Consider the following 18,867-nt stretch of genomic DNA (forward strand, 5'->3'; position numbering starts at 1 on the left):
TCTCTTCATTTTCTGCATGCATCCAACCTCTACATCACTTCGGAAGGAGTTTTTCTTATACTTTTCTAGCAGAGTACATAAATTCACAAAAATATTACTTTTTTCTGTTTAGTTTTATATGCACAAAAGGTGAAAGAAGAAAGAAAAAGTAATATATATCTATATTTGAATAGAAAGTTATATATAAAAGAGAGGATGGTCTATCAGCAATTTATTCTTTTTCTCCATGTTATTAGGTAACCAAACAACGATCTTTTCCTTCTTTTTAAATGTTCCAAACATAGGTTAAGTGTTTCATCTTAAATGGTAAACAATTATTTCTTTTAGTTTTTTATTTTATTTTATCTTTCACAATGTTTGATTAGAGAAAATAACTTTACGTGGGAAAATCATAATTCTTAAAAATCATCCTAAATATTTTAATTTTCGTAATGGTTAAACCTCATTTGATTTTTCATAAATAATGTTAGAAATATTTATATGAATTTCTGGATAATTAATGAGTAACAACATAGCTTTACCAAACATCTTAATTAGATATTATATTAAATTATTTAAATTTATTTCAGGAAAATGAATTTTTAACTAAAATATATCAGTTCTCGTCTCCTCTTATAATGATTTACAAAGAATATAACATTTAAAAAAAAAATCATGATTTTTCTATAAATGTTACTATTTTTTTAAAATATAAGGTATTTTTGTATTGAACTGCCATGTCATGCAACATCTATTGTCATGCAATGGTATATGTATCTGTTTCATTTTTTAAGATATCCTTTTGCAATCCTACAAACACTCAAATACCTCATTATTTTGAACTTCTATTAGGTTAACCCTTTACATTAAGTATGTCATACTATTTTAGGAAAATTTAGATTCTCCAATAAATGTAGTCAGATATTTCATTATTTTGGACATCTATTTGATTGGGTTAACCTTTTACATCAAATATGTCATACTATTTTAGAAAAATTTAGATTCTCCAATAAATGTGAATGAATGTTGTATCGTAACATTAGATAAATTCATTATTACTGTGTGATGTCGGTAATCCTGACATGGACAACCACTTTGATCCTGGATGAGATGACATCGACCTTATATAATGTCCAGATTGAGATGATCTTGATATTATGTAGTACATAAGAAATATAAATTTTTTTAGCTTTAGATATTTGAGTAGAGACTAAAGTATGTTGATAAGCTATATTTAAGTTTTATATGTATATAAAGCTTTATTTTTTAGAAAATATTTTTCATAACATATTTTTAACAATTTTAAAAATATTTTTTTCTATAGTTTTTAATATTGAGATTAGTTATTAATTTATCTTTTTAAATGTTTATATTAAATATATTAAGAGCAATAAAAAACTACATTTATCATACTTTACAGTTTTTTTTTATATTATATAATTTTATTATGAGTGGTTTTAATAATTAGAAGTGATCTATTGACATTTGTGATTGCTATAGTTATGCAATTTAATAATAATTTAAAATGTCACAGATTCTCTCATATGCATATATCACTATAGAAATCCAAACTCAAGTGAATATAAGATCGAAAATAAAATAAATGTTTTCTGAAAAGTTTATATTAATTATGTTCTACAAGAAACTACCACTTGATCAAATTAAGCATTTTTTTTTTATTTACACACAATTTTGATCTCATTTCCAAAGGTCATGGTAAGCTCATTAAACCAATAGGAGTAACTTATAAATATGTTATGAATACCTGTGTAGGTAAGTTATCCGTTCTCACAGTATATGTTAGGTAGTCCTAGACAGAAGTACAAATTTGTACTATTGATGATTAATTTATAAATTAAAATTAAATTATTTAAATTTGACATTATACTATATAGGTTTTCCTAAGATTGATTTGATGGTATAAAGCAACTAAACAATAATGGATTTTGATATTTTGAGAGTCCGAATTATGCATTCGTTTTGTTTTTGTTTTGTTGAGGAGATAGAAGTGGGGTCTAACCAATATCATCAACTCTTTAATTGTGCACCACTTATTAATGGTATAATGTCAGCCCATGCATCTATATGAACTCTTTTCATAGCAATTTTTTTTTTTCTGTTTCTAACAATTCACATTTTTTTCTCAATAAAAAAATTTCCGTTTATCATATCATATTATATATATATATATATATATATATATATATATATATATATATATATATATATTCATGAGAAACTTAGTAATCTTTAATAAAAAATGGTATTCTTGTGAATTTTAATCAAATACATAGATAAATCTCTAAATTTATACTACCGCGCAATAAAATAAAAATTACAATTTTAAATCTATTGTTTAAAATAAGAAAAAATAAAAACAAATATTAAGGTAAAGAGGAATACTTATAGTAATTGAATTTAATCATTGAAATATGTTTATTGATTTTTTTTTCTCTCATCAAAACCTTAGAACGGGTAATGTTTTTAAGTATATAAAATAGAATTTAAAATAGATGAAGAATAAGTAATTTATATTTAACTTTAAACACTTATATATATATATATATATATATATATATATATATATATAATTTATTCTCTCTAAAATGTATTTTTTTTACAATTATTTCAAGATTTTTCATATATATATATATATATATATATATATATATATATATATATATATATATATATATATATATATATATATATTTATCTTATTATTTTTTAGCTGTTATGTGATATTTATGTTATTTTGCATGTAGAAAGTTGAATTTGTATAGGGATGTTGTAAGAGTATTTTAGAGTTGACGGTGTATTTAAATTAGTGATACTTAATTATTTTAATATTAAAATTATAAATAGAAGTTTTATAAATAAATTTTATTATTTAAAAATCATAATCTCTTTATAAATTACTTATCTAAAGCTTTCGTATTTTTTTTAGGTTTTCTTATTCCCTAGTCTTTTGATTAAATATTGGAGACTACTAAATTGATCCTCGTGGTGAGCTTTCCACTTATAACGGATTAGTTTCTTTGTTAGAGTAAGTTGGTTTTCTACTATTTTATTTGTCTGTTTGATCTTCCTTTGCATGTGAGTTCTTCTAGCTTGCATATAGTGTTCAAGTCTACTATAAAAGTGGTGTCCTAATCGTGTTTGTGTTGTTTCTAGATATAGATAGAGTTTTCTACGAGCCTTAAGGGAGTTTGGTGTTTGAGGACTATTTTATTTGTCTCGCGAGTAAGGGAAGCTAATTGCATTGTTTTCACGTTATAGAGATATTGAAATTGCTAATTATATGGTTTTACTGTGAATTGCCTAAATTGAGTTATGTGATGAATATGACTTGTTAAATTGAGATTAGGTTCCTAAATTTGATTAATTTGAGTTGTATGGTGATATTTGAGAACATTGTACGAATGGATTTTAAATGTGATATGATTTGAGTTTGTGAATGTGGTGTAATTTGAATTTGGTGTGTTTTAAACTTTGTGGTATTGGTTGATTTGGCAAGCTGGAAAAGCATAAATATGCAAAATTATGCAAACTCATTGGGTGAGAAACTACGCCGCTGGGCGAGGTCAAGGCTATAGATCCATTAACTTGGTAGTCGTTGGACGAGAATATTCTCGTTGAGCGACTCCAAAGTCAGAGAGTTCACTAATTGGGCGTGAAAACTCTTCGCTGGGTGAATTATGAGTGATTTAATCTTTGTGAGTTTCAGTGTTTGTGTCACTGTGCAAGACGTATAGTCGTTGGGCAAGTGGGTCTTCAAGCACTACTCTATGAAGGAGTGGATTATCTCGCTGAGTGGGATTATCAGGGTTGTTTAGTTTTCCATGTTCATTGTTTTGTATAGTTAATATGATCTTATAAGTTGTTAAGGAAATTATTTGTATGTGATTTGTGTAAGGATGGTTGACACTACTCCAAGTAGGATTAGGTGAGACTTTCTTAGTGTATGCATTGATATAATAATTCAGTATTGAAAATTATCTTGACGCTCTAATAACCACCCAATCTCAAGTAGAGAAGGATGATGTATGTGGTGGGAGGAGTAGGATGTCCTAGTCTAAGGGCTTTACCTTGGCTAAAGGTTTTAACGGACTACCCTTGTGTGTAGTAGTATGAAACTCATTGACAATGATTCTGCAGAGCAGTAGAGGTCACCATAGGTGTAAAACTTGCTAGAGTCTGATATCAATACATGTATTTGGATAATTGAGTCTTGTTTGAGTATTTGTATGTGATATGTTTGTCTTTTTAAATGATTTGTATGATTGAGAAAGTATGCAAAGTTAATTTTATATCCATTATATGAAAACTCTTTTGCACATTAACTTATCCTTCTTCTTTGTGTTTTTGTCTAGTGTTGTCTCTTTTTGTGCGATGATCATATTAATTAGTGGGAGCATAGTAGTTGATCCAATTCAGGATGAAGATGATACAACGATGTAATTTGTAGGTTTGGCTTAGTTTGTACAAGATCTTTTTGAAAGGCATTATGTTTATTCTTCCCATCATTGTTCTTTTTGTTGTATAGAATCTTAGTATATGTTTATGGGGCTATTGTTATAATTTGGATAATTGTAATAACATGTCCTCTAGTAGCTGGATTATCTATTTTTTATTATTGATTTTGTGATGCTTATTTTAGTAGTATTATTCTATTAAAATGGGCATTACATTTTTGGTATAAGAACACTTAGTTTCTTAAGAGATTTGTAGATTTAGACGTGCTTAACTTATGTTGTACGTTTTTTGTGTTGTTCTAGTTGTTTATGTCAATTTCTTTAAGTTGAATCGATGATTTTTCTCTATCAAAAACAAAATATCAAAAAAAAAAATTATGCAAGAATGTCCAAAACAATCCAAAAATCTATAACAATTTTTTATTTCATTTTCACCAAGTTGGACAAGTTTAACTACTAAATTACAAATATAAAAATAAAAAATTAATGTACATATTTCAATCATTTTAATTCAAAAAAATTATTTAAGGCAAAAATGATATATAACCATTTATTTCAATTTCAAACTAAGTTAAATGAGAATTCTACACCAAACACAAAAATAACTACTAGAAGTATGCAATGAAAATAATTTGTCAAACTTGCAAGAATATATTATTAGTAACAAAAATAAGAAATGACAATAACAATCATAAAAGAGAAATCAATATATTTAACATAAGAAACCCTTCCTAATGTGATAAGTAAAAATCTATGAGTACAAACTAAGATGTGATAGAGTTACATCAAATGCACAAAAACAAATATTTACAACCAGTCAATACATAAAAAAAACAAAACATTCAAATTTGAAGAAAAAATATATATAAAATAGAGTAACATGACGAAATTGGTTTCTCTAGTCATAGACTTCAAATCTACAATCCCAACATTCACTGAATGCACTGTTTTTTTTTTTTTTTTGCTCTTTTTATCTCTTTTAAATATGGATAATCCAACCCCTCCCAGCTTCCTTCATTTATAACATTACACATGAATGAATAGTCATCTATTATCTATTTCATTTTAATTGTAACATATAGTTTTTCAACACTTATCATATATAACTTTTCTTAGGTAAAATAATTTATCTTCAAAGAAACTCAAATTGAAAGACTCTTAAATTTCTAAAGATCTAAAACAATATAATAAAAAAATCATCAAACTGCATATAAAGCCTTAATTAGAAGAGAAAAATATGTTTCTTAATTATTAAAATTAATTTTGGCTCCAACTAGAAATAGGAAATTGAAAGACTTTTATGGCAATAGGTACTTATTTTGAAATAAACATGATTGGATAATGACGATCATTAGTTCACCCGCTACTACGAGATAAAGTTTGATCTTAAAAAAAATGGTATGAGAATCTCAGAGAAATAAGTAATATTACTAAAAATTCTCATATTACATAAGAATTTTTTGTGAATTTGTTAAAAAAAATTTGTAAGAAAATACTTTTTTCTACTATTTCTTTTAAGAATTTTAATTAGCAGGCTTCGTGAGTAATTATTTCCTACAAAATTATAAAATTTACAAGTATTTCTTACAAAATTTGTTGCAATTTCTTACAAAAGTGTTTTATACAAAATATTTTGCAAAAAAATTGGTAGCAATTTCTTGCAATTTTTTTTAATAACAAAATTTATAAGTATTTTTTTTAAAAAAAATTCAAAACAAAATTGGCAGAAAATATAATTTTTTTAGTAATGTAAGGAACTTAGATAGAAAAAAAAAAGAGTCTACCTAGTAATTGATTATTATGTTTCCATTATACACATGATTTTTCATATTTTTAATACTTCTGAAGTGATTTAACTTAATTCTTTGTTTCTATCGATCTATTATTTTTAATATCTTCATATCTAATTTAAATTTTGGTATATATTTAAAAATTATAAATATAAAAAATAAAAAATTATTTATGATTATTCTAAAATATATATTATTGTATATTTTTAGTTATAATATAACTTATATTTAGAGACTTTTTTAATGTACATTTTTTGCCTGATTTATTCATGAAATCTTTTGGAATGTACATTTTTATCCCTAATTATGTATTTAGTCCTTTATCATGCAAATTATTTGGTGTGAGTCATGCTTCTTTTTTTATGAGAAAGCAAAGAGAGTACGAGCAAACAATATAACAGGTTGCATAAACAAAAAAGAAGGGCAAAAGTGTCCTTTCACGTCAACCTACTCGTCACGAGAGTGAAGAAGATGGTGTTAATGGACCTACAAAATTTGTTATGAGATTGCTTGTTTCGTATCAAACAATGGTTTAGGCTTGCTCTCAACTATAAAACTCTTCTCATTTCAAAAAAAAGTTAATTATTATACTAAATTCAAAATAACACATTCTATAATTAAACTATTAATTTAGTTCTTTAAATTGTAACATTAAGCTAAATTAGCCCTTGAAATTATTAAAAGGACATTATGATATCTAAAATTGTATGTCATCACTTAATTTGGTCTTTAAAATTATTAAATAACAATGAATTTAGTTACTAAAATTATAATGATAAGACAAATTTAGATAGAAATTAAAGTATGCATTTAAAGTTATACTTTAAGTAAAATTGAAAAAACTTGAGTAGTGTATATAGAGAAGAAAAAAAATCGATAAACATTAATTTTTTTTTGTTAAATATGTTTTTGTTTTTAATTCTCAGAAAAAAAAATAAATAGTCCCTCTTTGAAACTTTAACCCATTTTAGTTCTTAAATTTTATAAATATTTATATTTAGTCATTTTATTTTAACAAAATTTATAAATTCGAACATTTGTAATGTTAAAAAATTAAATTGGACTAAAATTTCGAATTTCAACTTTTACTGATATATTTAACTTTTCTTTTTATTATTAAAGGTGATGTCAAACTTTTTATACAAGGAATTCATAAGTGATAAATTTTCTGATTATCAAAAAAGAAATCAATAGTAATATCAAAATCCATGATTTAATTTTATATTTTACTCAAACAAAATTAAATATGTCAAACTTATTAAAATACCAGTGAGCGAATTGATTGACGATATAAAACTTTATAATGCATTTTATCAGGTATTGGTTTTATTTTTCCTCTTCCAATATCTAAGAATGAAATTGCTAGCTTTATTGGATTTATATATCCACTTGTATTTTGTAATAAGGGTCTATTATTTGATGCAATGTCCTCAACACATCTCACTTTATATTTCAAAATTTAAATTCAGACTAATTGATGGTCACTGAAATTAGAATACATTTTTATTATAATAGTTATTATTGTATCAACTAAATCTTTAAATAATGGTTAATGCACTTGCTGATGAGCCAAAAAGGCTCAAAAGACATTTGAAAATGGATCTAATATATGGTGAAAAAGTCATTTTAAAATTATAGATATTAAGAAGTTCAGTGTCCTTTAATATCGTCCTAAAAAACAATTGATTTTGCCGACAAGAAAAAACAAAAATCATATATATAATATACAGATTTGACACTACAATATAAGAGACAGTAAATTTAAGTATTATATTATTGTCGTGGCTAGTTATCGGTTTATACTTATCGCATCCACAAACAAAAAAATCTAGTAAGTTTTAAAGAATAAGAAATGGATATTGAGTAATACTTTAATCGCTGAGAAACTAAGCATTTTCTCTAGCAGTATCGTCATTAGTCAATTTAACATTTTAGGTATCTCACATTTCTTGGCTCACACTTGCTTCTTTATATATCTGTCCTTTCATAATGCTTCTTCGTATAACATTTTTTATTCAAATTTGGGTTAAATTTATTTACGTTTCTTAATTTTCAGCCAAAATTAAACTTTAGATCAATTTAATCTCAATTTTTTATAAACATCTAAATTTATTATTTTTAACCAAATTTTGTTAAATTTATTCATTTAAAACGTCAAATAAATTTAACAAAATTTTGGTTAAAATGATTAAATTCACGTGTTTCTAAAGATTATGTACTAAATTAGTTCAAATTTTTGAAGATTGACTAATCTCAATTTTCATTAAAAATTAAAGGACCAAGAAACATATTTAACTATTGAAAAATTAAATCTGGATCTAAGTTTCACATTGAATAAAAAAAAAAAAACATCGTACTAAGAAAAAATTTATAAACTCATTATTTTAAAGTATGGTTGAGAATAATGTTAATATTTATAAATTGAACTCATGTCTTATTGTTGATTTTGCCTTACTAATGTTGCTTCTTTAGAAGTTTCATCAATTATATTTAAAAGTTAAACTTTATATTAAAAAAATGCTTAAATACTTTTTTGATCCTTATTTTTGAATAATTTATTATGGTTAATCCTCATATTTTTTTTTGGAATGTTGAGATTGCTAGAGTTTGGCACAAGAGAGAAGTCTATAGTGAAGTTTTTGTTTGAAATGTTGAAAGATGAAAATTATTGTTGGGAGAAAGAGAGTTGAAGATTGAAGAGAGAGAAGAAGAAGGTGGGGAAGAGGAAGGAAGGGGGAGAGAAACATGGTTTCAATCCCAAATTCTTAACCAGAGGATTTCTCCAAATCCCTAATCCCTAATCCTTAATTTTAAGACTAATTTATCCATTTCAATGTATATGTAATAAACAAAATGGAAGACATAATACAAATAGTACCGTGTTCCGTTACTTGTTTAAACGGCATGACATAAAAAAATAAAATTAAACACAAATTACATAAATGAGAACCATTTTAAATTTAAAAAAAAAATCAAGACCAATAACAATAAACACCGTGAAAATAAGGATCAAATAGATATTTAAACTCTAAAGTTATATGAACTCATTTTCTTAATATTTTATATATCTAATATATGAATTGAGGTCATATGTCCGATTGATATATGTGTCATCCGGTTACCCTGGCACGAAAGACTCAGAATTCCTGTGTAACCAAATAAGAGTGCTACGTTGGACAGTGTTCTTGCTTTATCCCAAAGGAACAAAAACACAAAGAAACAAAACTGAGCAAAGAAAGAGAAGGAGCGAGACGCATCGCGGGTACGTGAAATGAACTGAAAAGTTTTTAAAAAGAGCAGAGAAAACTAGATGAATTCATTTATTCATTTAATCAAGTACGGAAATTTAACATACCACTTATGATTGCCCACCAAACTCACACGATAAGAACGCCATTCATCAAACAAAAAACAGGACCCCCCTTCTGTTACTTTCGATTTTTTTTTTCCCTTTCCTGTAATAGCTAACACTCCCATTTCACGATACAAAAATCAATTAATAAAACATGCAGGGTTGTTCATAAATTCCCAGGTGTAATATATTTATTAGAAAAATGATTTCTAACACCATTCATTCATTCATTCATTCATTCATAACATGACATATATATCTAAGCATACCGGATCATATGTTCTGCGGTAATTACATCAAAATGATGACAGAAAGTATCTACGAAAATAAATTCCTATAATGAGATGTTTTGTTAGAAAGGGAAAGATATGTAACGACAAAACTGTTTATTTGTATTTGTTTATCTAGGATATTTTTCTCTGTAACAGGATCATGTACCATTCTCTCTCAGATATAAAATCCCCTCAGTATATAAATTGTTTCATGTCTTTTATATCTTACAACATGATAAAAACTGACATAAGAGATCTAATCCAGGTTCCTATAAAATCGTAGAGAAGACATATGTGGAAGCAGTGTCGTAATTTGTGCCCTGTGATGTTTTTATATATTTCTGTGCAGGAAGAAGTGAACAAGGCTCGTTCGTTTGTCACTTTGCCACAAACTCAGAATATATATATATATATATATATATATATATATATATATATCAGTGTTAAATTATCGAGTTGATAAGGGTACACGCTAAAAACATATTCCGAGTTTGTTTTTACATGAATAAGTCAAATTGGAAAACATGTGATTCAAATTTTACGTTAGAGATTTCATGTAGTCTAGAAACAAGGTAAATTTAATCGAGTAAAGTCTATTATAATAAAATTTAGAAACTTTAGATAAATTTAATCAGTAAAATCTATTATAACAAAATTTATGTTAAAAGAGATTGAAAATTTAAGTATGAGTCTAAGTCACACATTAGGTAAAGATGAGAAAGTTGAGTACATAAGGTTCATAATCCCATTGTCTTAAGATTTGTGGTTAAAAATGGTGTCAATACCTTATGTAATTGAGTTCAGGTCTTGGTGTTGTGTCTCTCCGGTGATTCTCTCTCAAAAGGTCCAACAAAATATTAGTGCTTTAAGATTTTAGTCGATATTAGTTTTTTGAATAATTTGTAACTTTCCGTATGCAAAACCTGAATATGAATCTGCAGACATGAAAGAAAAAGAGTATTTGAGGGTTGAACATAGTAGTGACAAGGTTGTTGCATCCAAATTGTTAGGGACAAATCTCCGCTGAATCTTCTCTCGGTTTGCTCCCATTTGAAACCAAAAGGTGTGCGGTTCGGTACACCAAACGTGAATCGTTCAATTTTGGGGCACAAGGTGAAAGGTACTTCCACATATATGCTAATTAGGTTGATAGGAGCAACATAGATTTTTTTTTTTTTTGTTTATACAGTGTAATTACTACATAGACCGATTTTAATACTAATTTTACTAATAATTTGTTGTTATTGACAAAGATTTTTAGTTTCCAAAACCAAAAATAAATTAATTTTAAATTGTTTAACACGATTAAAAATCGTGCTTGTGTTTATTTCAGCTATAACTTTATATTGAGATGTATATTATTTTAATAAAACGGCTTGTGCAAAATGAAGTGGATATAAAATTATTGGTAGTAGGTAGGGGTTTGTGGGAAGCATATAATTGTCTAATGGAGAAAGTGATAATTAATTTAGTTACTTATTATTGTGAAATAGTCAAATATTTCGATTTGGACATCAACAAGTGGTTCAAAAACAGTTCAAAAATAGATTACTTAAAAATGGAGAATTGTGACGTGAAAATTTGGGCTGTCATATTCAATGCCAACGATTCAAATAATAGCTGCTAGCCTTTCCTTTTCACCAATGATTGAATTCAATCTTATAAATAATAATTTCATTGAAATATCAATGTTATAGATGACACTAATAAAAAATTAAAATTTGTAACCCACACTAACAAAACACCTGTAGCATATATAGATGTTACACTAAAACAAATATTGATGAAATGTATGTAAAGAAATTGTATAACATTAAAATTTTAACATCAAACTATACACAATATGAAAACAACTATTCGACATATATATACTTTTTATCAGACCACATAAATATTATGCAAAATGAGATTCTGTGGTTACATTCTTGTAACGTGGTGGTCTGGTTTCTATTTCCATCAATGAAAGAAAGGAGAAATATTAGGATTTTTAATATTTTTCAATTAAGGATAATTAAATCATTTTAATAGGGCTATGGGATGCGGGACGAAAATATGGGTGCAGGAAGAAGGGTTTATTTTTTTACATATTTTTAGTAGCCCAGACCACTACGGACTATGGGCTATGGGCCTAGTAGTTAACTGCCAAACAAGTAACCCACGTATACATATTCTTTTAATAGTCTCTTATTTCTTAATGTTATAAGAAAATGAGTTTGATATAAAAATAAAATGAAAGATAGAAAATTCATTTCATTCAAATGTTTTTTCTTTAAAAAATTGCATAACCTTTTTTGATAGCTAAAAAAGAAGCAAAAAATTATTTTCATGAAGGATATTTTGGTTAAAAACTATTATAGTGTGAACTTAGTAAAAAAGGGGTGAGAATGATCAAGTCCGTAGTTAGATTTGGTAGAGACTACTAACAAAGCCAGGCCCAACACGTTGGTGTGTACTATTCTTATGAATTCTTTAAACTTTTACAATATTCTAATTATGATTTGAAAGGTCTCTTTATTCTTTAAATATTTTTACTTAAAATTTAAATTGCGTAATGTTTTATGCTGAATAGTTTATCTAATATTATTTATAATATATGAAAGTGACTTGTATATAACAAATACTAGCATCTACGTGTATAGACATTCATTTTATTTGTTTTACAAATTAAAGTCTGGTACAACATTAGAAAGTTATATTTATTTAAATCATGAAATAATCTGAGCTCATCATTAAAAAAAAAAGTAACTCACATTATGGTTCAAAATTTGGATATTTGTGATTCAATGGGCCATGAAATATTTTCCACCACGAAAAACAAAAAGGTCAAATGACCCCAATCCTTTAAAATTCCAATCTCTATTGTGTGTAAAACAAACAAAACATAATAACTACTGTGACATTAAATTTTGTTACATATTAATGCACGAACAATAACAAAAAGAAAATTATTAGTCACGTGCATTACTTGTGAAGTATTCAAGAACAAACAAAAAAGTTGCACATGGACGAATTTTATACAAAGATTTATTAAAAATACAAATAAATCAAATAAAATGAAATTATATATAAGTTAAAAGTAGAAATTTAGAGAAATCACGTAAAAAAACAGACACACTTATTTTAATTTATGAGAAACCTAATTTTTTTTCTCTGATATTTAAGAAAACATTAATTCAAATAAATGTTATTTCAAATTGGGTACCTTTTTATAAATCAATTGCAGGATTTTGAGCCAGACATGATTTATTTAACAACAGTATAAACTTTGGCATGCATTTCATCTACAGAATACGATAAGTTTTTTTATTTATGTTTTTTATTTTATTAAATTTTTAATTATGAAGCGGCTGTTTTAAATATTAAATATGTTTTTCATTTCCAGACTATTTTAAAAACTAGGTGTTATTATTCTTAAGCTAAATTTATATATATTTGTTCTTTCCACATTATGAAATTAATATAAAACATCTTTTCCAAGCAAATGTTTTCTGAAATAATAGGCATTACTCATAAGAATAGATATCAATGATCTTCAATTATGAGTTTGGATTTGGTCACATTTCAATAATGGTGAATTCACTATCTATATCATCAAATACTATATATTTGTAATCCATAATAACCACAATTATGAGTGTTTGGTAATACCCTAAACATGCTTCAAAATGAAGAGCATATAATGGTAATTTGGTGTAATTAAGTATCTAGCCTTAGTTATCAAGTAAGTTATACAATTATTGAAATAATAATACTTCCACGTACATATAAATCATACTCATTATTCTTATTTTTATTTAATTATTTTCCTTCACCACACCCAATGAACTATCTACTAGAAAGAGATGTGTAAAAGTTCCATTGTCTTTGCTGAGATACAAGTTTTGGTATAATTTTCATTTTATATTTAGGAATTTAAGTTTAATATCTGAGCAGAAAATATCCTGAATAAAAAGTAGATGATTAATTTAATATAATTAGTTAATTAATTGAGAAGGCAAGAATATTGAATATTGAGAGTTTGTTGACTTTGAAGAGAATGGAGAAGTAGTGATTTCGAAATGAGAAAAGTGGGGAATGTTCTGCACAAATCTAAGTTATGCACAATTTTATAAAACCCTAGATTCTATGTAATGGAAGGGATCTTATTTATGTACATTCATTCCCCACCATTCCTTGCTAATTCTTTAATTTCACCTTCTACACTATATATTATACTATTCTTTCAAAAGTTCTACTTATTAAATCAATTTTCTTATCAATTTAATCTTTTCCATATTGAATGCATTACTTTAAAAAAAAAATATGACCACTTTCATTCTTTATCTCAGATCTTTGCAATATTATTTTATTATTCAATTTTCATCTATCCTTTATCTCTCCACTTTCATTCACTTTTCTCTTTCTCTTTATATCAATATTTTTGTTTCTAAAAAAGAATATATTTAGTATGAGAAATTAAATTTACTTTTTGAATACCACACGGTTTAAATTATATGGTCGATCAATGGTTCGACTTTACAGGATAATTTTAAGACAATTTAATTTGTAAATATCTTAAAGTTAAATTTTCAGTAACTTTGATACATTTTTATTACAAGTCATAATTCATTAAATTAATATAAAATACTATACTTTTTAACAATTTATAACCACTCAATGAAAGATATGATGATCAAAGTTTATTAAAAATATTATAAAGTTTAAAACATTTCGTTTAAATGACATATACTTAAACTAATAGGTAATGTCATGATGTTAAAAAATTTAATGATAATATAATTAGTCATTACCTTAACTAACTAAATTAGATACTATTTTATAAATAAAAACTTAGTAATATTTAAAATATTCATTATTATTAATAAAAGATTATAATGAGTCTGTGAATTGGAATTTAAATGTATAACTAATATTAATTACCAAATTTTAGTTACTTAATATTATTAAATTTAAATTAATCCCTAACGGGTATATATATATATATATAATAAGTAGTCCTTAATAGAATAAATACAAATGATGTACATCATAAAAAATAATCTACAAAGTATGTTCATATATTTTGTAAAATATAATTTCACGGATAAATTAATTTAATTTTAAATAACTAATTCATGCTATAAAATATATTGAAAAGACTTAAATATATTAAGTGTACTCATAAACTAATACTCAATACATAAAAAATAGACACTACTAATTTGTAAGGTCGTTTATAGACGAAAAGGTTCATTAGAAAGGTATAACATCAGTGAGACATAAGTCCAACGATATAAAAAATTAACACTACTTTCAATTCCAAATTTTAATACAATAGATCTAAGGATATTTATTCTTATATAATGCTATACTTTTTCATTTCTACCAAATATGAGATTATGTATATAATTCTTAATCATATTAAGTGTACTCATACACGCAGTTAATGTCATTTTACGTATATTGTTTATGACTATGTAAAATAGGTAATTATGGTTAAATTAAAATTACTTTTTAAAGCATTTAGGCAGTAAAAAAATTGGAATGAATAAGTTGAAAACTATTTTATTAATGTTTTCCTTTTTTAAATTATTAAATTTATTAGAAATGTTTCATCAATTTATCATATCATCTAATTATTTATTAAATTTACTAAAAATGATTCATCTATTTTCTTTAATTTCATATATTTTTGTTCAATCTAATTATTTTTTTATTTTTCATATTCTTTTTAATTTTCTTAAATCCATCCTTACATCCAAATACGAATTACATTCTCAATTAAATCAAATACTTTTAGAATGAGATTCGTTGGATGCAATGTCATTCGCTGGAAATGAGGTTTAGCACGATTTTTCTTTCTTTCTTAAATTAGGGTTTGATAACTTCAAAAGTTACCTTATACTGATAAAAGAAAGTTCCCAAAAATATGTACATAATAATTGAATAACACGACACGAATGAATAATGTGAAGAAGAAGGACAAGAGTGAAAAGATATGAAGAACAGTAGTTTTATTTCTTCCCGTATAACAGAAGATAGTAATGGATTAGGGTTGTTTCTTCTTCACCCTTCTGAAATTCCAATCTACCTGAATCCAAAGGTTCCACATCCATATCCATTGCATCAAACAACACCACAAAGAATGTATCAAACGTCAATTCCAAAAACTGACTAGTCTAATTTCAAATTACGAATGAGAATTCAGTCAAGTTCATATCATCATCATCATCATGTTGTGTTGCCCCCACAAACCCTTTTCCTCAACCAACCATGTATACAAATACATACACACACATATACCCAAAATGAGGATGTGTTACTCTCAAATCAAATCTCAATAAATTATAAAAACCTTACAAATCCATCACGTGATGTGTCTAAGCTCCTCCAACATGCTACCCCACCAAATAATCAATAATCCAAGTACTAAATTTTTTCACTTCCCACTATTTTGCCTTGTAGTAACCAACCACCGATACGCTTGATCCAATACGTACGTGTGTACTTTACTTCACACAGAAATTTTCATACCTAGGGCAAGGAAAAGAAATAAAAAAAGAAAGAGAAAGGTAGTGCTTGGGGAACCATGCTTTCTCAACTTTTTCCCTTTGGTATTGGTACTAGTTGCAGCCAATGGGAGAGTGTTGAGGCGCACGAAAATCCAATATAGAAGAAACAAGTTTTGAATAATGGTTGCATGTTTGTTTGTTTGTTTGTTTAATAATGTGATGATGGTGTGGATTGTAATGGAGGCCGTCCTTTTCTGAAGATCATGGATTACTTATATATAAATTTGGTGAATTATTATTTTAACTTTTATGATTGAATTGAAGGTGGGTATTGTTAAAGCATTCCAATTCCCATGACACAACTGGTCAAACCCCCACTCTTTTAACCCATTTCTTTTTCCTTTCCGATTCCCATCCTTTTCGTCCCTTTCTTTGCAAACAAACAATTCTCACTCAAACACAAACCTCCCATCATTACACTCAGCAAACCAAACCAAAACAATTCATTCATTGCTTTCTCTCTGCGTCTTTCCATTGCACACTTCAACAACATTGCCTCACTTTCTCACTGCTCTGTGTTTTACCTTCTACTTACGTCTATCAAGTTTCCAACAATAACATATCATACATTTCAGGATTCGACTCCTAAGAACCAGTGGTTTATACATTAATTCTTTAATTTAGAAGTTTAATATATAAACCTTTTTCCTACAAATCAATGCGTGTTCAAATTTGGTTACCTTCTAAGCTGGTGCTGTTCAACGTAAAAAGCAAACATGACACAGAAGATGATTTTTGTTAATTTTGTACAAACTTGCATAGAGCAGGATAAGAAGGAAGGCAAAGAGAAAGAGAAAGAGAGGGTTGAAATGAATCTTCAATTTCATTTTCGTTTTTGTCTATTGACTAACAAAATTTGTGTATGATTTACAAAGGCGGTAATAGGAGTAAAAGGATGATCAGAAGGGCATAATATGAGTGGTTTTGGTGTCGTAAGATGAAAGACACGACTTAGAATTAACCCGAAATATCTTGAGCAAATCCGCAGACATTTGGCGCACTTGCGCCGAGCAATTACTCTGCATCAGAAGCAGAATCTTGGTCAAGCCGTTAGCCTTCGTAACGGCCTCTTGCGCCGTCTCATCCCGAAACAGATAACACACGCTCCACAGCGTCGTAACGGCGTGTTCCGTTGCCACGCTGGATACTTTCAGCACCTTGTTCACTATCGCCGCCACGCACGCCGAATCCTCGCCTATCTCCAACCTCCCTTCCTTCGTAGACGACACCGTTTCCACCAGCTTCAGAACCTTCTCCGTCATCGACACGCTCATGTTCGAACCGCAAAGAAGCTTCGACAACACCTTAACCGCTCCCAGACGCACCAGCTTCATCTTGCTCCGTCTTGGAGACGAAATCGCCACCAGGCACGACAAACAGTTCTCGATTAGATCCGGATCTTTCTCCGGCGTGATTAGCTTCAGCAATTCGGACACCAAACCTTCCTTCTCCGCTATCATAAGCTTCGATTCCACGTCCACGGCGACCGACGTCAAAACCCTAACCGATGCTATCTGCGTGGCATGGCTCCCTTGTCGGAGAGCGACGAGCAGAGAATCCAGACTCTGTTTTTCTGCCTCGCCCTGCCTCTTCAGTATCAGGTTTTTCAGCCCCTCGCGATCTTCCATTTTTCCGATAACCAAATCCAACGCCGTAACGACCTGTTCGAGGAACTCGACGCCGCCATTGACATTGTCGAGGAAGCCAACCAGCAGCGGCACGAAGCATTCCGTTCTGACGAGAAAATCGCGGTTCTCCTCGGAATCCTGCGCGAACCGCGCGATTTTGGCGAGCGAGTCGAAGCGGTTGTCGTGGCGAGTCTGCAAGTCGGAGATAGCGAGGAGGATTTGTTCCTTGGAGGGGAGGGATTGGGAGTGGGTGGAGGTGGGGGAGAGAGGCGGGTGGAGTGGGTGGTGGAGGGAGTCTGACCAGATCTGGATGAGCCTCTGTAAGGTTCGGTTAGGAACAAATTCCTTGGTCTGAAGAACCTGCATGGTGGCGGGACACGTGTTGTTGCCGTTGTCGAGCCAGCGTTGGATGCTGGAACGGTCGTAGGTAACGCCGGTGGAGAGGCTGACAGGGGATTTCATGACGTCGAGGGATATAGGGCAGCGGAAGAAGCTGGGAACGGTGATGTAGAGATCGTCTCTAACCATGGTGGTGAGAAGACAGAGAAAGAGGTGGGCGATGGAGCGGACAAGAAAGGGGTGTTTAAAGAAAAGAGAGAGAGTCAAAGGTAGAGTGACGTGTTTAGTATTTATTTTGGAGGGGTAGGATGGGAAAAGCGTTGACACGTGCGGAGGGTGGGAAATAATTGCGTATGATGAGGAGGAGAAGGTGGGGGTGGGAAAGAGGGGACCACAGGGGAAGGACTTATAATTGAAATTACTTTGGTGCTGAGTCTGGGTCCCACCCACGGTTCCATCGGTCGGCTTCATTACATCATCC

The 18,867-nt window shown here is 28.5% G+C and overlaps 1 protein-coding gene across 1 annotated transcript; it reads right to left on the reverse strand.

Annotated features, from left to right (window-relative positions):
* Positions 1-17,220: 17,220 nt before the first annotated feature.
* Positions 17,221-18,655, reverse strand: LOC114179862 (U-box domain-containing protein 28-like). Its single transcript, XM_028066341.1, has one exon. The coding sequence runs from the start codon at positions 18,573-18,575 to the stop codon at positions 17,319-17,321; it is 1,257 nt and encodes a 418-aa protein (XP_027922142.1). The 5' UTR covers positions 18,576-18,655; the 3' UTR covers positions 17,221-17,318.
* Positions 18,656-18,867: the final 212 nt, after the last annotated feature.

Source organism: Vigna unguiculata, chromosome 3, assembly GCF_004118075.2.
Source record: "Vigna unguiculata cultivar IT97K-499-35 chromosome 3, ASM411807v1, whole genome shotgun sequence".
Classification (NCBI taxonomy): domain Eukaryota; kingdom Viridiplantae; phylum Streptophyta; class Magnoliopsida; order Fabales; family Fabaceae; genus Vigna; species Vigna unguiculata.